This window comes from Tympanuchus pallidicinctus, unplaced genomic scaffold, assembly GCF_026119805.1.
Source record: "Tympanuchus pallidicinctus isolate F22 unplaced genomic scaffold, pur_lepc_1.0 scaffold22, whole genome shotgun sequence".
Classification (NCBI taxonomy): domain Eukaryota; kingdom Metazoa; phylum Chordata; class Aves; order Galliformes; family Phasianidae; genus Tympanuchus; species Tympanuchus pallidicinctus.
The window spans coordinates 21,772,726-21,799,461 of NW_026294739.1; the positions used below are offsets into that span (position 1 = coordinate 21,772,726).

The window sequence follows — 26,736 nt, forward strand, 5'->3', positions numbered from 1 at the left end:
AATTTTTAACCATTCCTCGTGGAGAGGCACTGTTCTACAGGGTTGAAATTTTCTGCACTGCTCTTGGAACCCCGAGAGCTGAGAGCTGCACAGATGTTATGGCTTCCTTCACAAGGACAGAAGAGCCGGTGTGAGGTATTTTAAGGTAAAACATCACATTCTACCAGGCAGCTTTTCTCAGTTCCAGAAAGATTTTGGGTACAGACTCAGAGCTGCACTGGGCCGCTGGGACCCCAGGAAGGAGCACTGCTGTGCAGCTCTCTGTATCTCCAGGGAATAACTTAGGGAGAAGTTAGGAACTGCAAAAAAACCTGCAGGAATTTCTCCTCCATCGTTTCCGAGCACCGCAGCAGAAAAGAGTTCTTCTCATCCACAGTCCCTTTAAATGATCAGATGGCAATTAGAAATATTCCAAAGACCATCTTGCAAGCACGTAAGAAAAAGAGATCACTTGAACTTTGAACCACCTGGAGCCAGCACAAGACAGACTTTTCTCACAAGAGCACAGGAACACAAGTTCATTCATTCAGCTGAATTCCTACGTCAGTAACTGGTTAGCAACACGTATTCATGTCATCTTGCTCCACCTGATCCTCCTTGAAAGCCACCAAAAGGCAACAGATAGAGGCTGCATGACTTACAGAACAGAGCAGAGCTGGGCTGGATAACTCCTACCAAGTTTTACAGGGTTTTATTTGTGCATCTATGTGTGTGTATGTGTATATATACATAAATAGTATGTGTATAACGTATTTAGTATTTTTATATAAATTAATAGCATGCATGCTGCGATGCCTTTCGAGTGCAAGGCAATCTGTTTAAAGTCAGTCTGGTGTTTGCTCCCTATGGAAAGTCATCACAGATTTCTAAATCACAACCAAATCTCACTCAGTTACACACAACCACTCTGCTGACAGTCTCCACAGGACCAATCAGAGGAATGTCACTTCACCTTGCAAGCAGGTTGCTTGCCATAGTAGGTATGCTCCAAGGAGGAGAAGACACCAAGTGCTCAGCTGCACGGGGCAGCCCAGAGCTGAAGCACTGCCACTGTCAGCTTAGGATTGTCTTTCCTGGATTTGTCCACGTCCTACAGACCAAAAGAGCTCCTTCATAAACAAGTGCCTGCTGCAGCTGTACTGGGAGCTCTGCGTGCTCCTGGTGTAGCACAAGTGAAACCACAGACTTCAAAGGCAGGGGCCACCTGCGGAGTGGGACAGCAGCAGCAATAAACCTGCTTTGAAGCTGAGCTGTCCACAAACCCGTTATCCTACATCATCCTGTTAGCCTTAATGAGCAGCAGCCCTCAGAAAGCACTGCTGTGGGGTGGGAATGCAGAGCTGCCGTGGGGGCACGCGTGGATCCGGGAGCACCGCCGTACCTGTTGTAATAAGTTTTAGAGTGCACCCCACATAACATAATTACAAAATTAACATAAAAGAAAATACTTCCTTCAGATGTAATGATTGCTCAACGCCCTTTGAAGTGGGGGAAAAAAAGCTGAGCATCCATTTCACCATTTCTTAAACATCATTAAACTAAAAGTTTATTAAATGCGAACACCTCCAACCTCTTTCAAACACAGAAAAAAATGCCATTGATTAGTTCCCATTTCTCAAAGGTAATTACCCTCTATGTTTACTTTTGCCATGTGTAGCAGGGGCTCCAGGTACCAGATACTCTGTTAGACCTGAGCATTTTACCTAAACCTGTGCAGGACCTGCAGCACCAAAATATGCCTGCCGTTACCAGGAACTTTGAGCACAATGGTGCTGAATTGACCAAAGTTTGGGTCCCATAGGTGCTCAGCACATCGCTCAGCACCAGCTGTCACCTCAGAAAGGCACTGACACGTCACTGGATCAGCACAGAGCTGGAAGGGCAATGGCAGCTGTGCCATCCCCAGCCAGGAGCACCAGCCTGGGCTGTTTCCTAAGCATGCAGTGTGTGCTGTGCTGGTGCCTGTGGGACGACCTGATAACACAACACAAATCATTCAACTATTTACCAAAAGTAACAGACAAAGGGAGTTAACTGCATGAATTTGTAACAGAGACCACATCTGAGTTTTGAAATACAGAACCTGTCTGGAACCTCCCTCTTAAAAATGATGGTTTTGACAGACGATGCTTTAGTTTCTTACTGAAGAAAACAATGCATTACCTTCTTCCTTCCTTTTCTTCGCTTCTTCTTCACATCTCTCTTTAGCCTTTAAGGCTTCATCTGCTTTAGCTAAAAAAGAAAAAACAGCAAAAAAATATATCAGTAATTAGTTAATGCATGTCACCAAATATTTCATAAGGAGACAAATCCAATTTCGGATTTGTTTCTGCAGGTCCCACCATGAAGTCAATGCGTGTGAAAGAACGGAATTTGGTTCTTAGGGTACTTTCTTACAACTTATCCCTACAGTTACAGCAGCAGCACGGAGGGCAACTTCTGCTTTGTCACTACAGCACCAATCTGTGCACTCATTTCTCACAGCAGGGCACTGAAGTGCTGCTCCTGACCCTGGCTGTGCCCACACAGTGTGTTTTGAGGAGGATGTTTTTGAGGAGGATTTGCTGCCACGGTGAGCGATCCATGGGGCCTCTATTGAGGAGAAGGCAGAAACAAGGCAGGATTTTCAGGGACGCAGAGTTGCAGAGAGCGTTTACAGTCGGAGCCCAATAGCTCTGACTTGGCACTAAGTGATGCCGAGCACCACCCTCCCTGCAGCACAGTACTTTATTCGTGCTCTGACAGCATTCTTTAAAAAGAGTCTCTTTCTCTCCAGAAACCTCTTCGCTTATTACTTAATTATCTACTAGTTGCTCAACTGCAGGGGTTTTCAAACGCTCTACTACAGATGTTAAAGAAGATTAAAAATATACAGCACAGTAACAAGGGACTATCAATATACTCTGTAAATTAATTAAATTTCTGTTCTAGCACATCATTTATTCCAAAGCATTAATGTCTCAAAGGAGCCATTCTCTTTTATTGCCATCTCACTGCCTGATGAGTGAACTAAGTGAGAAGAAGTCTCTAATAGCATTACATGCGATGAAATATTAAGTTTTAAAAAGTATCAACGTGTCACAATAAAAAAGAGACAAGGAGGAAGCAGAATTCCGGGCTCAGAGCAGGCCTCTGCACGCACCAAACCAAACCCACCGCGTGCTGCAGCACAAGCAGCAATTGCTTGCTCAGGTCAGCAAGCACTCGGCCCCGCCGCTGCGTCACCCAGAACATCAGGATGCAGAGCTGAGCTCAGCAGCACTGGTTGAGGCCATGCAGCCCCAACGTCCCCCCCAGGCAGCAGCTCCCTGCAGCACGGCCTACAGCAGTGTCACAGCAGTGTGGTTCCACACGGACACTGCCCCCATCCACGTGCCTTTGCACGTAGTCAGACTGCACTGTAAAGCCATGAGACATTAAAACTTGTCTGCCTCTGAAAATCGTTACGAGGATCTATTAAATCAGGTAATAAAAACAAACTGCTAGCAACTCGAAAGACTTTTACTTCATTTACACTTTATTCTCCCTGGTAAAAGGACGAGGATAATAGAAATTCCATTTAAATTCAATTTTGGTTATATGCGTAATTGTAGATATACCCCTTGAGTCATGTAAAATGCTCAGCTTATGTTTCTTTCAAATTATCCCGCTCGGATTCCTGTTCTGCTCCTCGCCACTGCCTTCAATATGTATTAGCAGAGCTCATTAGGCTGAAATTTAATAATGCAAACATCAGGTGGATTTCAAGAACCTCCATTATCAGCACAAGATGGATGGCTTATATCGCTTGTGGGCCAACTGGGCACAATTTAGATTCAATAACCCACCATGCCTAGATGTGATTTATCTATTCCACGATGCGACTTTGTTCTTCCTCACTGATTTGCTGCAGCACGGGAGCAATTCATTGGATACCCCAACGGTCATCTGAGCAGAAGTATTGAAACGCACACAGCCCTGCTCTGTGACCACGTTTCTGCCTTGTACACACGAGCTTGAACTTGCCCGTGTGCAACCCTTGTCACGCAGTTACAACTTCAGCCAGCAGGAACAGAGATGGCCCTCCACCTCCCAGTTAATTACGTGGACAATGGAGCCATTTAGGAAACACCTCGAGGACAATTTCCTGCACAGAATCGCTCATTAACAACAAGTTAACTCAGCCCATCAATATGCAGAGCAGCCAGGCTCCGAGGTCATGGGCACTGCCCACTGCGACCACACCAGGTCAGCAAGGCCACTCGTGGCCGATAAAATTCCATGCCAACAGCCCTCCGAAAGCCCTCTGAATCTTCCATCACCGCCCACCCAGCAAGCACCAGGAAAAATGGCATTTGTTTGGATCGAGCCAAGCGGAGACTAAAACACCATGCAGGAGCCTTACAGCTTGTTCTAAAGCCCATGAGCTGCAGAATGCAGCCCAATGTGCTGCATTAGAGGAGCCAGTACGTGGAGCAGAAAGCCCTCCTGCTGCACCACTGCCCTCCCCGCACAGCAGTGGCAGCTGCTCACTGACCCAAGCAGACCACAGTGCCATAGAATCGTAACACCACCCAGGTTGGGAAAGACCTCCGTGATCCCCAACCCAACTCCAGCCCACCCCGCCATGCCCTCCAACCTCACCCCCAAGTGCCACATCCCCACGGCTCTGAGCGCCTCCATGGATGGTGACCCCACTGCTGCCTGGCCAGCCGTGCCACTGCCCAACCACTCCTTCTGTTCCCTAATATTCACCCTGAACCTCCCTGATGGAGTGGTGCTCGTGGGCTGCACAGAGAACAGCCAGCACAACAGAACCTGACCGCTCACAGAGCTCTCTAAAGTATAACATGAACACACGAAGAGGAGCTCCAGCTGACAGCATCTAAGAGCTCGTCCAGCCCCAGATAAAGCTACAATGCCACTGATCTTTTTTTTTTCTGTTTCCTCTGGACCTTCTTGGCTATTAAAGAAATTAAAAACCCAACGAGCTGCCAAGGCACCATGGCGAGGCTCTGTCCAAACCCCTGATGTCAGTGCTCTGGCAATGGTTTGTGCCTAAATCAGTCAACAGTTTAAATCACAGCGTGACCAACACAGCCTCAAGCTTTGCTTTGCTTAATGCCACATGCTCAAATAAAAAAAACCTAAAATACCTTAAACCATTTCCCCTATTATTTGACAAGAAGTGTAATTAAGCATCCTGTTAAACTCTCAGCCCATTAAGTCCCCAGCTCCTTGCTGCTTGCTGCGCTGTGCTCCCCACCAGCAACTCCAGGACCAGGGGCCATCTTCAGCTGGCCACAGCAATGTCAAAAACACAGCAAAAATCAATGGGACTGCATTAAAACAGTCTGACTGCACGACGTTACGCTGACAGGAAATGTTGGAACCATCTCTTCGGAGACTACAGCTGATGGAACAAAAACAGCAAGCAGCTTTTCCAGGAAAATAGAAGAGGAGAGGAAACAAACGGTCTTAGCAAATAAATCACCTTCTGAATAGATGATGGGCATCAGAAAGTCTCCATTTCAGAGCAGCTAAAGCCAATGGCTGCCAATGCTCTGTACAGATTCAGCGCGTGGACATCACCGCCTGCTGCAGTTAGCTCTGCCCAAAACGTCTCACAGGCCCCAGGCACAGGGCTGAGCACCCTGTGTATGTTATTATAAACGACCTCTCACCCTGCCCAGTGCACGCAGCAGGAGAAACATGCAGGAAAAGGCAACGTTTGGGAGTGCAGTTGGAAAGACTGAAGGGTGCTCACCAGTCCTGCAGCACAGTCAGCATGCGGCGATGTCCCTGCTTTCACTTCTAAAAAGCACACAGAAGTAAGAGCTGATCTTGTCAGAGCATGCACCATCTACAGACCACAGGACTTTGAAAAAAAAGTGCATTCAGTATAATGGTGAACTTCCCAACTCCTCAGACTTGTATAAATACATGCCAGACAATTCAATGTGGGGAAAGAAAGGCAGGCAGACTCAGAAGGGACACGAGGATGCTGCACCCAGAGCGCAGCTGTGCAACCCACGATGCTGACCAGAAAGGCTTTCACTGTTGTTTTTTTTTCTTAAACACAAACATTTTTGCACTTATAAAATATTCAGTCAGCTCACATATAAAAATACAACAGCAATCCATTATTAATTTACAAGGCCTTATTTAATTTACATGCCATTTTTCTCTAGTACATCGAATTTATCGAGGCTTGCGGCAATGCTCTCTGCTAAATATTCATACGCTGACAAGTAAAGTTAGCTAGCAGACACCCCCAAAATTCCACCCCGAACTCACAGCAGTTGATCTGTGCCACACTGTCCCAGGCAGGAGCAGCATGCAGCAGCAGCACAGCGCACACCTCGCTGTAACCACGACTGCACCGTTTCTTCTTTTTGTCTTTTCCAACCCCAGCAAGTCTACGAGGTTTTCAGCTTCTCACTTCTCCCTAGGAAGGACGCCCTGCATCCGCTCTGGCAGGTTCACACCTCAAGAAAAACCTATCCAAAATGCAAAACGCAAATACCTTCTTCTCCTGTCCTGACACTGGGTACAACCGACCCGGCCATGAAGGCACAGACCCTTGGCACCATCCAGGCAATTCTGCTGCTCTCTTCTGTTCCTCGTCACAACTTAAAAGCTGCACAGGGCTGCAGGAAAGCGCAGCAGAAAGAGGAAACTTCTCAAACCTACGCTCTGTTCAGTGCAGAACAGCCCAAGTCATCCCAAGTCAAGACGGGTTAAATATTAACAAACTTCAGCAGAGAGGGGAGAGCGTCAGCCCTGCCCAGGCCATTAGCATTCTGCTCATAAACCTGCGAGGAAAAATAGGCTGGAATGGGACAGTGGGTGCTGGGAAGCAGAAGGTGAAAGCTGACAGATAAAATGCAGGGATGGCAAGCAGGCCAGCCTCCCCGAAGGCTCCCCATAGCCCGGTTACTGCCTACTGTATTAAGACTGCCTTTCTCATCACTTAATGCTTATTTTCATCACTTTGCTTAAAATATTGATAATCAATTAGGGCTACGTCTGTTTTGCCACAGAATCTGTGTCACAGTCTATCAGACTGTCAGGGCCAATTCAATCCTCATTCAAAGTTAATTTTTTCTTCATAAATCTGCCTTTGGAGGAGTCATTAGGCGCAGAACATAGCCCGAGGTGCAATCACCTATTCTCTTTCATTAGCGGCAGGCAGGGAAGGTGAGGGAGATTATTAGAACTTTGGAATGATCACAAAGCAGCGTGCTGCCTGTCAGATCCCCCCAACATTTAATTCATCTCGCCAACTCGCCGGCGCGCTCTGCCAACAGCTCTAAATGGACATTATTCATGAACATCTGTGACATGCTGAATATTCCGGACCGGCGGTGATGAAAAAGCAGTGCCCCTTTTGACTTTAAAATTAATTCTATGGTCAAAACAATTAAGAATATAACAAACACGGTTTGTGATGTTATTTTCAGCCCTCCAAGATAGCCCCTCAAAAAGCCACTCTTGCAGAAATGAGGAGGTTTAGGCATAAACTGCAAGCTCCGAGCAGGGCAGCCCAACGTCCTATGGTACCGCAGTACCACGTACTATGGAAATAACAAGTTTGGGTTTTGTAGCCATGCTGGAATTAGCTAGCTGCAGGATCTGCTTCGCTGATACGTTTCTAAAATGCAGCCAAATGAAATGACACATTGGATTTTAATAAGATGCCACATTAAATTACAGCACGCTTTACTCATGGTGGACAATCAGCTGCAGCGTGCAAAACAGCTTTCCAAAATCAAATGCATTTATGGCTTCTTCTCCAGTTGATGTGAGCGCAGTGTGGCTGCCGTGATGTTTCTCTGGTAAGGGTAGCAGAAATGCTGGTACAAAACCTGGCACCCACAGAAAAGAAAGAAAACCACCTGAGTCTCTGTGCAGTGTTCCTCAGTACATGCAAGGTCCTGGGGACGCAGAATATTGGAGGAAAATTGACATCTAATGAAAGAACATCAAGAAGTTCCTCTAATTTCATTATGGAAGTCAGAAGAATAGCAGACTTCCTCATTTTTCCTATTATTATTGCTATGAAAATGGTGTTACCGTCAGCAAAGTCCTTGCTGCCTCCCCAAATATTCTTGTCTTCCTGCAGCAAAATCAAGGGCCAGATTCGTAGCAAATCCCAGCTGGCACAATTCCACTGACTTCAACACAACTGAGGACGTTTACTCCAGCTGAGGATCTGGCACTAAATATTTAGAATAATAAAGAGGACTTAATAAGCAGATCTTGGCTACGGACGCTCATCTATTATTTAGTGCATTTCTAATTTCTTTCTTTCTCCCACAGTTTCCCACACACAAGTCTGATAAAAAATTCAACTGAAATATATTTTAACACTAAGGATTAATTGGCTAAAATTGCTTCCGTGGCTCCCGACTCATGGCATTGGATGCTGTTCAATACCACAAAGATTTGCTCCAAGAAGGCTCTGCTTCGCCTGCATGGATGATCCGTAGCCAACCAGTGGGTCACACACATACACACATACAAGGACACAGCGCCACTGAATGCAGTCCTCATCTCTTCTGATAGTTGGTCTCAAAGAGAAAATCAGGTATCAGAACAAGGCAACACTTTCAACAGCAATGGTTAAATGGCAGCATCTGCCTGATCGCCTTTCTTTGGGGAAAGAGGTTGGGAAGAGGAGAGGAGAGCTTGGGAGGGTAAAAGTACCCTCCTCTACTGTGCTGAAAAGGACAGAGGACAGCAAAGGTTGGGGGCGAACAAATAAAACCCAGACACAAGTTCTTGAAGTAAAGGATGCTTCTGTGCTATGGCCTGCAGGAACATTTTTCAGCTCAACTGGAGAACTGAGGAGCAATCTACACGAAAACCTTCAAACTTTGTCTCTACTCATTTAAAGTGCTCTTAAAACAGGATTTGGATGGAGCTGCTTCTTTTCCTTTCTTACTTTTGTTTTTTACTCTTACTTTCTTCTGGAAAGCACGGCAGGGAGCTGCCAAACACAGTGCCAGGAGCTGCACAGAACACAGCTCCACCTCACCCTTACACCTTCACCAGCTCAGAGGGAATTTGAGCACACTAACGATGACTTGAATCGATACTTGCCAGATAAAATAAACTTAGGATGCCACAATATCAAAACAGGATTGTGTTTCACATCCCATTCTCTTACATTCACTTGCGACTATAGAGCAGAACATAAAGGAGCTGTATTGAAAAAGAAAGGAGATGTAATGTTTTAGTGTTTAATTACCCGCTCCTATGAAAGCAATGCTTTCATATTACAGATAAGACCAGATCGAAATAAATAGCTGCTATTTGGATGAGAATTTTGAAAAACATTTTTGTAAAAGTGCTGAAGAACATTCACTTGTGTTTGAGAGAAGGTGGTTCTTTATGCAGATCCATGGAAACATGTGAGCTCACGACCTCATAGTAGAAACCAACAATGGAAAAGATAAACACATTGCTGCCTTAAAAACAACAGAAAAACAAACAAGACTTCCATCGTTTTCAGGAAGTGGAAAAACATCTTTTCTGTAGTAAAACTCAAGTCAAATGAGAGCTGTGAAAGCAGCAGCGTCAATAACAAGTGATAGTGGAACACTGAGAAACAGATCTGCCTCCTGCTGGCGCCCGTGGCCAACAGACCGATGCTCTTCAGCAGATCGAGAGCCGCTTTGCAACAGCTGAGATTGGAAAAGCAGCTTTGAGATTCCTCTAAAATTAATCAGAAAGAACAAGAGGTAGGCAAGATGGCAAAACTAAGCCTGGAATCCCAGTACTAAGACACAGAAGAGGTCCAGAACCTTGGTGCAACAAATGCTTTGGAAGTAATCACACCGCTGACATCGCGTTGGTTCATGTTGGTTGGTTTGTTTCTTCCAGCTGAAACCCTGGGGAGAGCAGAGCAGTGAGCAGATCCCAACCCAGGCTGTGCCAAGGACATTCCTTCTCCAATAGAACGTTCCTCCTCTGCACACCCAGCCCCAGGCACCTGCTGGTCTTACATGGGAAATTACCTCCATTAACTGCTGTGCCAGACCAACGTAACAGCTAAAGCATGCAACTCCACAAATAAATGATGTGAGTTTGAAAAAAAAAAAATCTATATATATATAGCTTTAGATAGATATAGTCTACTTAAAGTAAAAATACTTGATTTATTTCTGGAAAACAAAACAGAACTGACAACGGATTTCAAAGACAATTGTGACTTCAGCCTGATATTGAGAGCGACAGTTGGCTTTTCTTTCGGGGTTAATAGCAGAATTCAGCCTGACAGCGTGTCAGCAAACTGGAAAAATTCTGTCACAAAACTCAGATTCACAATGAACCCTCCTTTCATCTGCCAACGGCACGACGTCAGGAATCCCTGCGCTGAGTGAAAACCACACGGATGACAACTAATCTGCCCAGCAAAAGGAAGTAATAAACTGGGGAGTACTTACAAACCATTACGAAGAACAACACTGAGAGAAGCCAAGGCAGCCCAGGGAACCTGCTGAGGGCTCCCAGACGTTTTATCTCGTGCTTTTGACCAAATAAAACCCTAATGGATCAAAATGGGAAAGCGGCTCCTGTTAGCGATGCTGTCGTCAGAGACCCATCCACACAGCCCTCCTAACAGCTCATTCTGCTTTGGTGGCCTCAGATACGGCCCACAGTAACTCTGGAAAACAAGCCTTCATCATATGTGGCTGAGGAGATCCCCAGCACAGAGAAGTACCACGGCACATGGCATCTTACCACACCAAGCAGCACTTTCTCCTTGTGAAAACCAGACTTGATGTAGGCTGGTGGGCAAACCCTACTTCTAACCTGAACATAAAACAGTCCATGTGAGCACGGGGCTGTGAGGCTCACACTGCTGATCGTGGCCATGAGAAGCACAAACCCCCTGGTCTGTACGGGATGCTATGGAAGGAAAGGCTCTGCATGGAGCTGACAGCCTTCATCCTCATTCCCAAAACACACGGTTCACCAATTTAGTTCCCCAAATTTAGTTCTTGACTACTGCCTCACGACCAAAAGTCTTTCCCATGCAGAACACCCTCCGGCCACTCATCTACACAGGAATCCACCAACAGGCACAGTGAGATCTGCACAGCCCGAAGAGCATCCAGCTGCAAAGGCAATTGCCCAGGTTCATCTCCATGGCCTTCCTGGTGTCAGATTTAGGTATCAGCTGCAACCACTTTGCACGTACTGGAAAAAAGCAGTGAGAACTGATCCCAGCTAAGACAGCACTCCAGGAACTATCCCCACCATGTATGATGCCAAATGGGTGATGGAAACAACATATGAAAAGGGAAATTTTGGATTTCCTTCTCTATTGTACAAAGAAGCAGTAATATTCAAAGGAGACTCTTGTATGCATCTCAAAGACGAAGGCTGGTAATGGACAAATTTCTCTTTGCACAAGATTTACAAAAGGACTCTGCTGAAGCTGGCCTAATTTAAGCTGCAGGTAATGACCATAGAGCCCCAAAGCTCACCCAGCCAGATTTCCACCCTCAGAAATAAAAACCTCTGACCAAAGATTAGCTAGGGAGATACAAGAAGGGAACACTGCTTAAACATGACTGTTGAAAAACAGCACCAGCTTCTGCTCCTTTCTAAATGGAGCAGTAAAAACCCTGACTTCCTGAAGCACTACAGAACTGTCAGCAACAAGGAAACCCAAAACTAAATTTTGAGTTAAAATAAAAGAAGATTTAAACTCACGCTTGTAGGTGACTAGAAAAATAGCTAGAAAAACTCGCATCCCAAACGATGAAGATAATGCTCTGTTGTACAGATTCTGGATAAAAACCAAAGGCTGGAGTAAACAAGGGTAATTCCTCCCACAAGGAAGGGATCCTGCATCCTGTACCTGAGTCCTCGCTCCATCAGAAATGCCACTTGATTTCATGGAGACCACGCAACCGGGCTTAAAACTTCGGCACGTTCTCCTTGTACCAAACACGGCTGTACTGAATTGAATTAACCTCTGAGCACAACATCGCTGTGAAATCATACTTTCAGAAGTACAACACAGTGCAAACGAGAATGAATGGGGTATAATTAAAATACAAATGATGTCGCAAGAACCAGGAGGCATTTTAAAAGTGTTCTGAGGACAGAACTTTTGCTGAAGACAATTTTCCACTTCCACCACAATGCTAATGAAAAATCTTTGCGAAACTGGCAAATAGAAGGAAAATTGAATGGAAGATACAAATGACAGCAATAGGAGCTTAAAACCACCACCGAACACCACGACATCATGAAAACAAAAAGCAAAACAGTTTTTGAGAGCCACGGGCAAAGCATCCCTGAGGAACACAGGGAGATGAGGAACGGGGCACCTGAATGCTGTGCAGTGAGGAGGAATGTCCAGGTCCAGGCACAGTGAACTCCCACGATTTACTGTGCTTTAACTGCAAAATCATAAGACAGGCATCCAAAAGAACTTGACATCTGGCACCAAAAGGGGGAGTGAGTGTCAAGGAAAGATTTGTGTGAAAGACTTATTGCTGGTGCCAACACACACTCAATTACACTTCTGATAGCCTTGAGAGCTGGGCGTACAAAGCAGAGCGAAACGTGGGCTTCTGTGCTGCACCACAGAAATCCTTCTGATGGAAAACAAAAATGGGAAACTCTACATTCTCAGCTTGTATCATTAACCACTATAATCATTTACTGCATGCAGCGTTATTAAGTATTCTCCCGGGACAAAAGGAGTAAATATATTGCTTAAAAATTCAGTCTCTGACTGTAAAGTTTCATTCCAGATTAAGCGAAGACGATGAAGAAACGCTGCTGAAAACAAACAATTTATCTTCACGGCGCACAGCAGAACGCTGCTGCAATTGTGCCAGGGGCTGCGTGGGTTCCAATCCAACGGCTGCATTCAAAGAGAGCTGCACCCACAGCACGCAGCGCGCCGCTCAGGGAAGTTTCCTGCACTGCTGGTTAAACAATGCAGAAAGGAACTCGGGGTATCACACATTTCTCCCGAAGCGTTTTACGTCGTAGCGTATCTCAAATATTTGTTGTTGAAGGTCTGATTTCTGGGAGAGGATTTCAGAAAGATTTGTCATCGGTGAGAAAGCCCCTCCAAGGGCACGCATCTGCTAATATACACATGCATTTACACTTACTCATCTGCAACCTTGAGAGATTCCTACTGGCTCTCGTAAGCCAGGACAGCTTAATTTGAGTACAGACACGTGCAGCCATGTATTTGTATAGAGCTGTAACAAAGCAATAAATAAGCAGCCTTATTCAACGCCAGAGATTCCACAGACCTTCTCCAGTTAGATTTCATTTCCAGCCAACTTTAACTTACGGTTGGAGAGCTCTGCAAAGTCTGTTTTTGCAGTTTACTATTTCTCAATGATTAGAAAATGTAAAGAACTGGAAATACAGAAAGCTGACTGTTTAATAGCATAGAGCTGCAATGACCAGGAGGCGAATGCCAGTCACAGACCTTGCTGAATTCATGGCAGCACCCCTCTGTTCAGGTCCCTCATCCAAAACAAATTACATTCGTGCAAAGCATCTGTAAAGCATCTGTATATCCTTTGTACTGAATTCTTTCAGTAGAATCACAGAATCACCCAGGTTGGAAGGGACCTCAAGGATCATGTAGTTCCAACCCCACTGCCCAGCAGGGCCACCAAACACACATTCAGATCAGGTTGCCCAGGACCCCGTCCAACCTGAATACCCAATAATTACCTAGAATTAACTCGTGTTCAAGTGCATTCCTGAGTAGCTTTATGATAGCTTCTACCAGAAGAAAAACACACTTCTTGTAGGAGTACAGGCAATCCTATATGGACAATGCTGAGCCTAAGGCTGTGGCTACAATGGTTAACGATGCACGCACAAAGAGAGGAGCAGGGAGCAGAGTGCCCACACACCAGACCCAGTCCTGCCTGTGAGGTTCTATCAGCCCAGAGCTGCTCCAGCTCAGCTTCACGTGGTCTTGAACCCAGAAAGCTCATTACAGACCCCCCCAGCAGGAGTTCACTTGATGCCAGCACAAGGATTCACGGGGCACAGAAGACACCCAGTGAGCTCACATTCAGAGCCCTTTGGGAACCGCCTCCCTTGTTTTTCGCACTTCTTTTCTAGTTCTCAGGATGGCAAATGATGCTCACATGAGACAGACGAGGCTGGAAAGCTACAGAGCTGCTCCGATGTGACACAGCACAGCTCAGTGCACAGGGGAAGACTGTCGGTGCCTCCCCTCGTGCTCAGCTTTGCACCACACTCGTTGCTCAACATGGTAACGCGGTGGTTCCCTGCTCGCATAAAATCTGACCTCGTTTTCAGAACAGCTTTAAGAGATTTTTTAAGATATCATTCCCAGATTATCTTTAAAATATTGGATGCGCATTGCAACCAGAGCAATAAGCCCTCTGAAAAATAACTGCTCTAATTACCATTTCCTTACAGCGCTCAACTGCAGCTCCTTTGAAGAAGCTCAGCTCAATAGCAGGCACAAGGAAAGCAGCAGCAGGGCAGCCCCTGGTCAGGGCAGGCAGGGCTCAGCCCCAGGCCCAGGTGCGCGTCCCACCGTGCGCCGCTGCCATCGATCGCCTCCAAATCTCCAGAACAATACATTTCCCAACAACACAGCACAAAGTTGACGAAAGCTCTTTAATTACATCACTGCTGAAAGGAAATCATTGATCAATGGCATTATGGGAGAATAAACCGCCCCCCAAAGCAGATGAAAGCCGACGCAGCAGCGAGCAGCTCCCATTTGGGACCGTGCCTCCATCAGTGCCCACGGACAGCACACAGCTCACACATGCTGCTCTCCCCTCTCTGAAGCTCTCCCTGGCAGGTGTCACGCTCTAAGCGTGGTTTTTGATTACTCTAATTAAAGATAATATTATCAACAGATCTTCATATTGATCCCTAAAACCCCTTTTCTAAATAGAAAATTAAAAGCTCTGAGGGAGGGACTCGGAGGCTAACAGGTAGTTCCAATGTCTTTCATCTGACATCAGCTTTCTGTGCTGTGTTTCCTAAATGCACCATCGATTTCTTACTGCTGCAAGCACAAAAACGTAATATTTTTCTTCATTAGAGGAACGTTATCTGCTATTACCAGATAAATAATCTCAAACAACAACAAGCACCCGTTGTTTTAACTGAGTCTAACAAAAATAAGCCAAAATAAATAGCGACCTTTTAAAAATTGCTTTAGACCTATTCTTAAGTTTGAATTAAAATAATGAGTTTCTTTTTTAACATCAGGTTTCTTCCCAGCAGCAGGCGACCAAAATATCCAAGCACAGGTATCTGCACGCTGCATAAATGCTCATCTATGAACACAGGCTGAAATAAAAGCAGAAAACCGAACACGGCGCTGAAGAGACGAGGTGGTTGGTTTGGTGTTATTTTGGTTTTTTTACAGCCCTGTCTGGATGTTTGCTATCACCGGGATCAATTACCCATTAATCAAATCATAAATGACTATATAATCCCCAACTTTGTCTTTTAAAAACTCATTTAGCGTTATCACTTCTCTCTGGCAGAACGACGCGGCTCTAATAGGCACGCTCTGCCCGTGCTACAGCTCTCCTCATTCATTTCCTATTCCCTCAGGTGGTTCTCGTTGCTAATGCCCAAATGGCATCAACCTGTTGTTTAGCACAGCCATGAAAAGGCGAGCCTGCTGGCTAATTTACCAAGGGATTAAAGCCCTGCAACCACTTCAATCTGTTACTTTGTCTCGGTGTAAAAGCCCTGCCCATGACAGCCAGGCTCCCAGCGAAAGGGAAAATCTCATTTTGAGCAAGAGAAATTCAAAGTGGGAGACGTTGAAAGTAATGCCTGTACACGCCAAATACAGCCGAGCACGGAGATGGCTAAAATACAAAAACCAAACCTGGGAAATAAGTGTTCTGATGGTGCTGCAGGATTTCTGTGTTCAAATACGGTGCTGCTTCAGTCGGTGAAAAAACCTGAGGCTGATAACGCATGCAGCATTTCACTGGCAGCAGCTGTAACAAAATCCTGCACAATTCCTGTTGTTTTCCCTTTTTTTTCCTTTTCAAACATTCAGCTCGGTGTTGATCAGTGAGCACACGAGGCTTTTATTGCAACGCCTGCACCTCGAGGGGACGCAGCAGAGTGCTGCCAGCGCCCGGCTCTGCAACAGCACCAGGACCAGAAACTGCAAGGCTGAGACCCACAGGGTTGTTAAGGTAATGAAATTAATTAGTCTGCCAAACTTCACAGGGTGGGAGCCCTCGGTACCTGTGAGAGAAGGCGCTGTCTCTCTGTCTGTCTGTCCATCCAAGCAGCTCCATGGCAGCACCTTGCATGGATGAGGGTGCAAAAGCCACCACATCAGGTCAGGATCCAGCCTGCACCGACTTGAAATCCCTTCCATTTTCTTCCTCTGTCCTCACAGGTATAATAAATAACAAAGCTCTAATATTTTAAAACTTTAAAAAGCAGGAGCAATGATTCATACCTATTCCATAATTAAAATTTTATGGCAAATAGACACAGCCATCACTCATCCAGTCTGGTACGTCCAAAAAAAGTGAGAGTTCAATTTATAAACCCATGCAGTATCGTATGAGCTTCCAAGGGAGTTACTGAGGTGGGGGGAAAGCTGTGTTTTTGGTTGTTTTGTTTTTAAAATCAAATGCAGTGCAGCTTATGAATCTGTTTGCAACATCACAGCAGCTCCATACAGCGACTGAAAATTAGAAAAGGAAAAGAAATAGTACCGATATTATCCTCTTATTCCAGAGCTACGCCATGGTGGGAGGCAGGATCCCCAGCACTTCCAAGAGTAAAGATTTTCTGAAATTACCAAGTGCCACATCAAATGATGCACGGCTGTGCCAGGGCTCTGAGAGCAAATGAGAGCCTGCAGATCAGTGCTCTTCACCTATGCATATTCAGGGATATTTAACATAAGGGCACGATGCTCTGCAGCCCACTGCAATAAATTCTCTTACAGTGACAAGACGAAATTCTCCCGCTGACAGTGAAAATACAAAAGGTGGTGGTCTTGCACGTGCCTGCATGAACACACGTGTACTTCCTGAATTAGTGCTGAGAAGATACCCTGGTCTTTTTGTGCTGCAATACTACAACAGAACAGTGCCCAACTCCAGTCTGCAACAAAACGAGAATGAGAGCAACCCTGCTCCAGAGTCAGGCAGCTCAGGTGGGCTAAAAACACAGGTAAATTTGTTCCTGTACAACTGATTTGCAAACGTTCTCCTCAGACTTTAACGTGACATTATTCAGAAGTATTCTAAATAACTGAATGTTCAGGACGAGTTCTTAAAGGAACTTTGCTCTTAATCTCAAACATTCCACCTCAGCTGGGAAACAGCCTTCTGCTGGAGCACAGCACTGCTGCACACAGCTCCCATGTCTGCAGTGCAGTGCGAGCTCTGTGCCTCCCCAGGAGGTGCACGTTTGTGAAACATAAGCTGACATCACAGCACGAGGTTCTGCACACAGCCAGCTACTCACACTGCGTGACTTGGCCAACACACGGCGATTATGGAAACTCCTGGCTGCCACCAATAAACTTACTTGACTTTATTATATCTACCTAAGATGGAAAAAAAAAAACAACCACCCTTGTGACTTGCAGGGAAATGCTGGAGTTAAGTTTGGAAAAAATCCTTCTGTGCTTTCACCCCAAAATAAATAAATAAATAAAAAGCTCAACATTAGACTTGCTGCTTCAACAAACTATTATTACATGCTTCACCAGTCCATTAAAGAAAGTAATTTAATCAGTTTGTATTTTCTCAGGAAAATCTCATTCAGAGAAATTTTATTGCCAGCTATCTAAATAGTAAATACTTATTATCCTCTCAAAATGAGTTTTTGCTTGCCAAGGGCAAACCCATCGCTGTTATTGTAGTGCTCTGTCAGAGAAACAAGAAGTTAAAAAGGTTATAAAGATACCATTAACGTCATGGGACTGTCTTGTCAGGACTCAGAAGTGCTTAGTAATTGAGGGCTTTATTCAAAGTGTATTAGCACCCGCACAGACGGCACAGCTAATACGACGCTTTAGGCTTTATTTTGTTGCAGCCCTGCATAATCACCTACAAACAGCTGAATACTGTAAATTTATCTGCTGGAGAGCACGGCTCGTTCATCAGCTGTTGGGAGGCTGAGCCTTGGAACAAAACGCCCACGATGCGAGGGTGGCCTGCATGGTGATGGGCACTTTGGGCTGCACTCAGAGCACTGGAAATAAGCACTCCCACCACTACTGGAAATAAGCCCATTTGGTAAGCTTAACGAGCTTTGAGAACTACAGGCATGCTGCAGCAGAAACTGGAAGATAATACTACAGGAGTTAAGCTCACTGGGACACGAGCAGCTCACATCTCTGCAGAACTCCTTTCTTACCCTTTGACGTGGACACCTGTGAGCTCCAGCTCGCCCCGCTGCCTGGTTCTGCCTCCTCAGTGCTTGCTGTCACCCTGCTTGGATCGTGGTGGAAAATGATGGTAATTTTAACTCAGACACACACTTGACAAAAATGGTGAACAGTAGCACGTGTCAAAGTGCCTCATCTGCACTCTGTTGGCCCCCAGATGCTGCAGCCCCACTGCAGCCCACCTCAGGCCTGATCCCTGCCAGCTGCAGGAGCGTGGGGAGGGCAGCCCAGCTCCTTGGGACAGCCTGCTGCAAACACACAGAGGAGCACGTGGGGATCCCTCAGGGTCACCGCCATGGAAGCAGTGCGTTACCAGGCTGAAATCCTCACTGCCAGGAAAAGCAGCACCTCCCATCTCCTGCCACGCTCCAGCAGGTGAAGCAGCATCCAAGGCTGTGAGTACACAGACAGAGCATCCCCTCATGGGTCAGCTCCACCGCCTGCCTCTCAGAACTGTCATCTAGGACCACCAAGTACTAAGGGCATTGCCAGAACAGCACGGGCTATTCTCAGGTTCATGTCTGCATTTTCTTCAGTAGCAGAAGCCTCTACGTTATAACCTGAGCAGTTTTCATACAACCAGTTTTGGAACTTCCATGAGAGATTCTGACAGCAGAAGGCAATGGGCAGGCAGGACAAGGGAGATGGAAAATGGAAGTACTGCAGGGTTCCCTACACAGAGAGTAAGCATTGATTGTGGTTAAATTCATGCATCACAGAAAATAATTGGAATAATACCCACACGTAATAACTGCACTTCTATAGTATGGTTCAGGATGAACGGCTTAATATATTGTAGGGTGATGACAGCACAACATCTCTTTAGGATTGTCTGACTGTTGGAAGCTGGATATTGCAACTTCATTGCTCTGATTTGTTCAGGCCAAAACGTTCCATGTGTAAGTGTGCTCCAATTGATTTTTCTGCATTTCGTTTGTTGTTCTGCTTTGAGGGGGGAGGTAAATGACAGCACAGATACTTCTGAAGATAGGAGTAAGGAAAGACGCTTTGTCTGTATAAGACATGTGGAAGATTTCTCTTTAGTGAGTGCTAAAAGCACCTGGGATGCAACAAGCAGCAGTTTCTGCACCAAGAACTCCCTTTTTGTTTTGTCCCAGTGCAATTACCCCTAAGTTTCCCCAAACCGATAAACTATGAAGGAGAGCTTACTGCAAACAACCGTGGCTGAACTCCCCCAGATCTCCCCCCGAGGAAGCAGCAGCCCGGAGCTGGGCTGGTGAGGAAGCAGAGCGTGAGGAAGGAGCTGCCCGCACCGATAATTCTGCCACATGCCTCCAAAGCAACTGGTCGGACGGCTCTGACACAAACACTGCTAACAATACCACCTACAGCAATGATTCACATGTAATGAGACCACTGGACATAGGTTCAGCTCCTACCAGCTCTCAGTGCAAGGTATTACTGCCTCCCTGCTCCATTCCAGCACTGCACCAACACCCAACAACACACCCGGCCCTGCATTTACCCGCACTGACCAAACTGGGCCCCTTCAGCCCAACCCCAAGCACTGCCCTGTGCTCAGCAGCACAGCTCAGGCACAGCAGGGCTCAGTTCTAACACTGTGCTCCTACCAGGTGAACACAAATAACCCCGATTTCATCAAGAACAGAATCCTCCCTCAGGTTCTCTTGCCCTGAGTTGATAGCAGTGGCGTCACGATTTCATCAAAGAGGCTAACCAACATAACATCAGTAACATTTCTCAGTGCTCCCCAAGGGCTTCAGAGCTTAAAACGCTCAGAACCTTTAAGACAATACCTTGATTAAACCATTTCAGTGGGTATTTTAACAGCATAAAGGGATATGTGATGGCTTAAACAAAGAAGTCAGCCCAGAAATCTTAAATAATAAATTACGCTGTAGCCACGCAGAGCAGCAATAGAATAGATCTAATGGGAAGATCTGACATGCATGCATGCATTCGATTGCTCCAGTCAGCTGTGATTCCAAACGTTTTTCCCCTCTCACTGGGGTGATGGATACAAGTGATGCAGCAAAGGGCACAAGCTTTCCTCCTTGCCATTTAACAAAGACCCCGCTTTGCCCTTTCCCATGCATCACAGTGCAGTTCTTCGTTAAGCCTGTGGAAACACAGCCGAAATAACTGTCTGCAGATTTAATTCAGTGTGAACTTTTCTTGCTTTTGCATATTGATTCATATTTGGAAGAGTGTCACATGAAAGCTTGGCTTTTCTCTTACAAAAGGCAGAAACATTGTGTACGTGTGCAGATGGAGGGGTTACGTGCCAACATACCATTGAGTGAAGAATAAACACCAGCTTCACCATCCTTGCCATCAGGTCATCGTATTATTTATTTACTGTCTTTATTTTCAGGTTTTAGCTGTTCTTAGAAGGCATTCAAGGCAGTGCTTTAATTCACTTGCTCTCTCCTTTACACAATCTTTGGTTTAGGATCAAGAGAAGATTGCTGGTGCCTGCTCAGGTCTCTCTGAGCACCTTAATGCAATCAGGAGTTTTAGATGCTACAGGCAGATGTTGCTCTGGGCAGTCAGAATAAGTTTATCATCATATATTTGGGCGACTTTCTTTTGGCTAACCTCTCCAGATGCACTCTGCAAGAGTTACTACCCAAAGCTCTCACAGAAGACCATACAAGATGTACTGGTTGGGTGCTTTTTCTCAGGGAAAACTCTCGCTTACCTTTAGATAAAACTGTTAACACACACAATGTGCTTCCTGAAATAGTGCAGAGAGCAGTGTTTGAAGCAAAGCCACCCTTTTATTACAGAAGCTTATCTTAAAATCTACTTTTCACACACATTCTTGGTCTCAGTACTACAAGAAGCCTTTCAAAACGACCAGAGTAACCAGTTTTAAAACAGACAGATTAACCTTTCATAAACCAAACCTACAAACAGAAGGAAATCAGCACTGCCCATTTTGTACAGGAATTCTTACTGGTAGCCTCAGCCACGAGAATATCAGTCACACAGAAGCTCCTACTAAAAGATGCCTGGCTTTCCATAAGGATGACTGCCCACCACAGCACTACGAGGGAAAAACCCATCTTTGAAAAACACCCAGTGCTGTGCTTCAAGATTTATTTAGTCGACACCTTATAATCATCTCTAAATCTAATGGGACACAAACGCATTTCATCACTGATGAAAATCTTCAGCGATTGCTCAAATGAAAATCAAAAAATTATTACAATCTAGTAGTTTGGCTTGCAGCACGCATTAATCAGAAATCATAATAAATCCACATGCTTCTTCAGACAGCACATTAGTCAAACAGTTCTGTGTGATAACGACATTGAGTAATGGGCTCGGAGTTAGAAGGGTCAATCATAAACTCATCAAATGCTTCATTTCATTTCTTAATTTGGACAAACACAATTTGTTTATGGGAAGGATATCAGGTGTTCTTGAATGAATAATGGCTACGAAACCAAACTCCATTAATCAGCTCTTGATTACAAATGACTCCGAGATTGTTTGTTCTAATTTCATTCATTTGGGTCAACAAAGAAAACATGAGCAAACGAAAGCACTTGGAAAAAATGGCACACTGATTACTCTATATTTAATAGAGCCGTGATAAATATTCTTTCAATAACTGTAAAACAAGGATTTTATTACCCACATTGAATACCGTTCTGGGTTCAAGTGAAGGAATGAATACAAGTGAGTTACAGGAGGCGTGGAAGAAGACCTTCAGGTGCTTCTGACCCGAACATCTCCAACGGGCAAATGAGCAGAGAGCCACACTGCACCCAACTACCTGCGTCTCCCAGCATTCGCAAACCCCTGCTGTATTTTCAGGGCGTTAAGATCTCTAAACCCCATTTGTATTTCTGCAAGCCATCATCATTATTCCACAATCATTTTGCCTTATTGTAATTAAGTCTTAAGTGTCTCCTCTTCATCAGCAAAAGGCAGCACTGCGGGCAGACCAAGCACCGTCCAGCCCCTCTTTGGGCACAGCCAAACTCTCCAGATTTGTTTGTGGAACATCTAAGCTGAAGGGTGGGAAACACACCAGAATGTATGGGTGTGTGTACCAGCAGGGCACATGTTCTGACCAATGCTCTGATGGCCACAGGCCAAAGCAGGCACCTCCACAGAGATGATGGCACAACAGACAGCGCACAACGAGCAAGGGATGCTGTGCTGTCGATATTAAGACAGAACATTTCCCACAAGGCGTTTCTAAACAGCAAATTGCTGCACAACCACATATGGTTTCTGCAGCCAAAGCGGCGCATAATTAAATTACCGGGCAAAGTTGCTAAATACGAATTGATAACAAAACTTAAACTAACTGAAAAATTGTCTTTGACTTAAGATCAATAGCAGGACTGCAAGATTCATCTGCACGTAATTAGCACACATATTTGCATCAAAATCATGTGTACCATATGCTACAACGTTCTGACTAGTTGTAACGTGGGCCTGAGATACCTCTGCTTCCTGGGAGCACAACAGCTCTCACAAAAAACTAACCAAGAAATAGAAATTCTAACAGCTTTAGGTTTATTTCTCAAGGCACCAAACGTTCCCTGGCTAATAAAATTACTGCACACTCACTTCTAGGTTCTGTCTCAGTTTTGATGTCCATATTTACATACCAAAAGGCAGCCGTACTCCACCGGTCTGTTCTTTAGGGCACAATTTAGCAGCTACTCCTGGGCTTCTTACACTGGAAATCACACATTGAAATCTATGCCACAACAATGGCTCAAAACAAAGCTTTTTTTTATTTATTACCTCTTACCAGAGTCTGAAATACGTTCATGGAGCAAATGGCTTTTAGACACAGGCACAGCAGCATTACAGCTTGCAGAAGTGAATTACTTTCTTTCAGATGTATTTTATTCTCTGCTCAAATTTGTTTAATTAAAACGCCATATTTTTTCAGCAATCATGAAAAAGAAGTTGAAGAAATTATTGATTAAATAACTGTTTGCTCACCAGTGACACAAAACAGCTGCACATCAAAACCACATACTCCATAAGGACAAGACCATTAATATGATTTAAAAATAATTACTTGGATTAATGACTCTTAATTATAAAGCTGTAGCTTTGCATGCAGAAAGTATTTTTTTTTTTAGTACCCTAATGAGATTATGTAGCTTTGCCAACAAATTAGGAGCAAGTAATGTATGAATAAATGTATTTAATGTCCAGCTGTGTAAGCACTCGTGCCTGGCTGCAGAGCTCACTGCTGCACACTGACCAGGTGAGTTCAACAACTGTGTGCATCTTTGTTGGAACTACTTCCAGTTCTCATCAAACACACAACATAAAAAACAGCTACCGCTATTTTATTCTGACATCCGTTTCCTTGTCAGTGGTGTGTTTTGTTGTTTTCATTATTATTATTTACTAACTTAATGTGCAATCATTACACGCAGCACTGGCTTCATTCCAAATGCACACCGTGTTAAAATACACAAACCCAGCTCCTCACAAATCAGGCTCTCATCAGGGAAAATAAGTGTTAATTTTATTTCAAACTATCAGCAGCCCTTCAGCTATTCTGCTGCTTTGAGACTAACACAAGAGCACAGATGGAACCAGACCTGAAACGTTCCGATAAAGGCTCCGAAATAATCAACTGAAAACAAATAATATCTACTGGTAGGGATGAGTGCTACATGGCTACATTTCATCAACAGTGGCAACGACCTAAAGCAGAGCAACTACCACCCGGCCACCAATAGCTTGGGGCAATGGGATTCACCCAAGAATCCCAATGGGAAGCATGGGCTGGGGAGCAGCCAAGTGGGGCAGGGCCACTTCTGGGTGCTCAGCCCCCCAGCAGCGCCACTGGCTTTCCTCAGAGACAACTGAGGTCCTTAGGAGATGGAGGACTGGGAAACTCACAGCTAATTGCCCAGGAAGGTCTGAAACCGCCCGAGAGAGCTGTATCACGATGGGAAGTTCAGCTGGGAAAGAGCAACTTCAAAAGCCCACGCTGGCCTGCCAGCCTGGCTGGCTGGATCTCTCAGGCTTTTCTTTTCCCCAGTCCTGAGGGCTCTGCACATTACTACGCACTATGGGAAGAAACACAACCACGCCAGGAAGGCTCCCAGTAAGGATTCCAAGCTTGTCTGTCATAGCGAATATACGATGATGTGCTTACTTCCCTTTAAAAATTCCAGTGCACTTAGACTTTGGAGTAGAAGTTTCAGTCGAAAACTGCTGCATCACCCACAGTTTGTTCCTCCTGCCGATGGAAAGCTGCTGTGGCTTTATGACCTTTGTGATTGGTATTCCACACCATGCCCTCATGAGAGCACTCAGCCTCGTTCCGTGACACAACCGAGTGAGTTGGGATCAGACACTGCTGACCAAGTAAGAACCAGCAGCTGGCCCAGGAATTGCGATTATTCCAACCAAACCTGAGCCATAAGGTGAACAGAGGACATGGAGAGGGCATTAAGGCAGGCATTAAGGCAGAAAAGGCATCAGTGGCAATTCGCAGGGCTATAAGCAATTAATGCTGGCAGCTGAAACCACAGCAGCAATGGGAACCACAGCTCCTCCTCGAATTTGTACCTGAGCACACCTCTAAAAAAAGTCTTTAGCAAACGAAATCAACACTGTGATGTACAGAAATTGTTCCACTTGTGCTCACAGGATTGAGATTTCCATACAAACAGAAGTAAAACTCAGTGCTGATGGACACAGCTTAAAGCAACTGTTTGATACTGGCAGAAATAAGGAGTTGGTATCAAGTCAGACTCAGCGTATTCACATACTAACCGTATTAATTAAGCTATTTCTCAATTTTCAGCAACTTTTAAATTCATTAAAATTTCTATTTCTGGCTAACAGAGCATTTAATAAGTTATATTTTACCCGTATCACGTAAACCTAAAGTTTTCGTGTCCTATTTCATCCCTTGCTTATATAAGCCAACACACATTACCCATTATCCATCCTTCTAAAGCCGTTTGGATAATTACTAACCCAAAAATCGACACAAGAAAAATAAAACCCGGCACAATAAATCCATAAACATTTTATAAGTTTGGCATCCAAAGCTAAGCACCGATAACATGAAAGTCTTCATACTTGTTGCCACCTGCTTGCCTTACTGCTTTGCAGAGCTAGCAAAGAGCAAAACAGAGGCCATCCTATTTAACTAAACAGTTTTTATTAAAGTAAAAGAAAAGCAAGAGTCTATAAAGTAGCGAGTGATCCTATTAGTTCCACCAGACTAAAATCATACAGTCTACGTATGTGGTCCTTTCAGCCACATCTGTTATGAGCCACTGTGATAGCAGAAAAGAGAGAATATCGGGCTATATATTTATCAGGCACTGGGAGCACAAATGAGGATTTTTCTCTCTAATAAAACGCATTATAGCGGGGAGATAAAGAAACACAAGTATTATAAAACACTCGCATTCTTACACGGCTAAAGACAAAGTGCTTCTATTCCATTATTTTCTCCGCAAGGACTACGTGAACTGTAATAAAGATGCATGGTACAAAATTAAAGGGAACAATCTGATAGCATAATTCAAAAGATAATGAGTAAAATAGCTGATACCCAGAACTGCTGCCAAACAGATCTGATAAATGGTGAACGCTTATTTCTATTCATTAATTTCTCCCGCACCTCGCTAACGTCATATTAGGGCCTCCGCTCTCCAGTTGCCTTTAAATAAACTCCATCAAGAATTCCTTGCACAGAAATGCCCTATTCTCGAATGCTCTTTCAGCCACAGATTGAAATGCAGATTCCAAAAATGGATCAGTCACTTATTTCAACTCTGGACCTTTGAAAATCCAGATCAATTGCCTTTTGTAATCGCCTTTATAAGGACAATACGAAACCTCCGCTTGGAAAATTTTTCAGGCTACTTTGCTAGGATGGATGGTCGGCAAGGTCCAACTCATATCAACACATTTCCATTTAGGGATATTTGTCCACGTTTTCATTTAATGAGGAAACACGGCTGCCACGCAGCAATTAACGGCACCAATCCGCTGCCTTCCAAGGCTCCCTATCATTTTTATCACCTTTAGCCAAGCAGGATGCAGCGCACGGGAAACTTTTTCCTCAGCATTTGCAACACGAGCAAATGCTTAATAGCAAACCGAGCTCAAATCTCCTGTGCTCCTCGGTAATGAAGGCTGGGAAAGGAATCACAGACACCCAAGTGGTTTGGCAACTGTAAGTGACAGAAGCTCTGCTAAATCCTCTGTTTACACTGGGGATTAGTGGGAGATTGTGCGGCGCGAAGCGAGCTGGCCATGGTCAAGGGAACCTGCTCCTGTCAGCCCGGGGGCAGGCGCACAAAGCCCGGTCCTGGTAGGAA

The 26,736-nt window shown here is 44.9% G+C and overlaps 1 protein-coding gene across 1 annotated transcript in view; it reads right to left on the bottom strand.

Annotated features, from left to right (window-relative positions):
• The window catches only part of RSRC1 (arginine and serine rich coiled-coil 1), a 111,269-nt gene that overhangs the window by 13,242 nt on the left and 71,291 nt on the right, over positions 1-26,736 (bottom strand). The window contains exon 8 of the mRNA XM_052686116.1: positions 2,164-2,232. Within this exon, the coding sequence (XP_052542076.1) occupies positions 2,164-2,232 (69 nt within the window). The remainder of the gene's footprint in view (positions 1-2,163; positions 2,233-26,736) is intronic.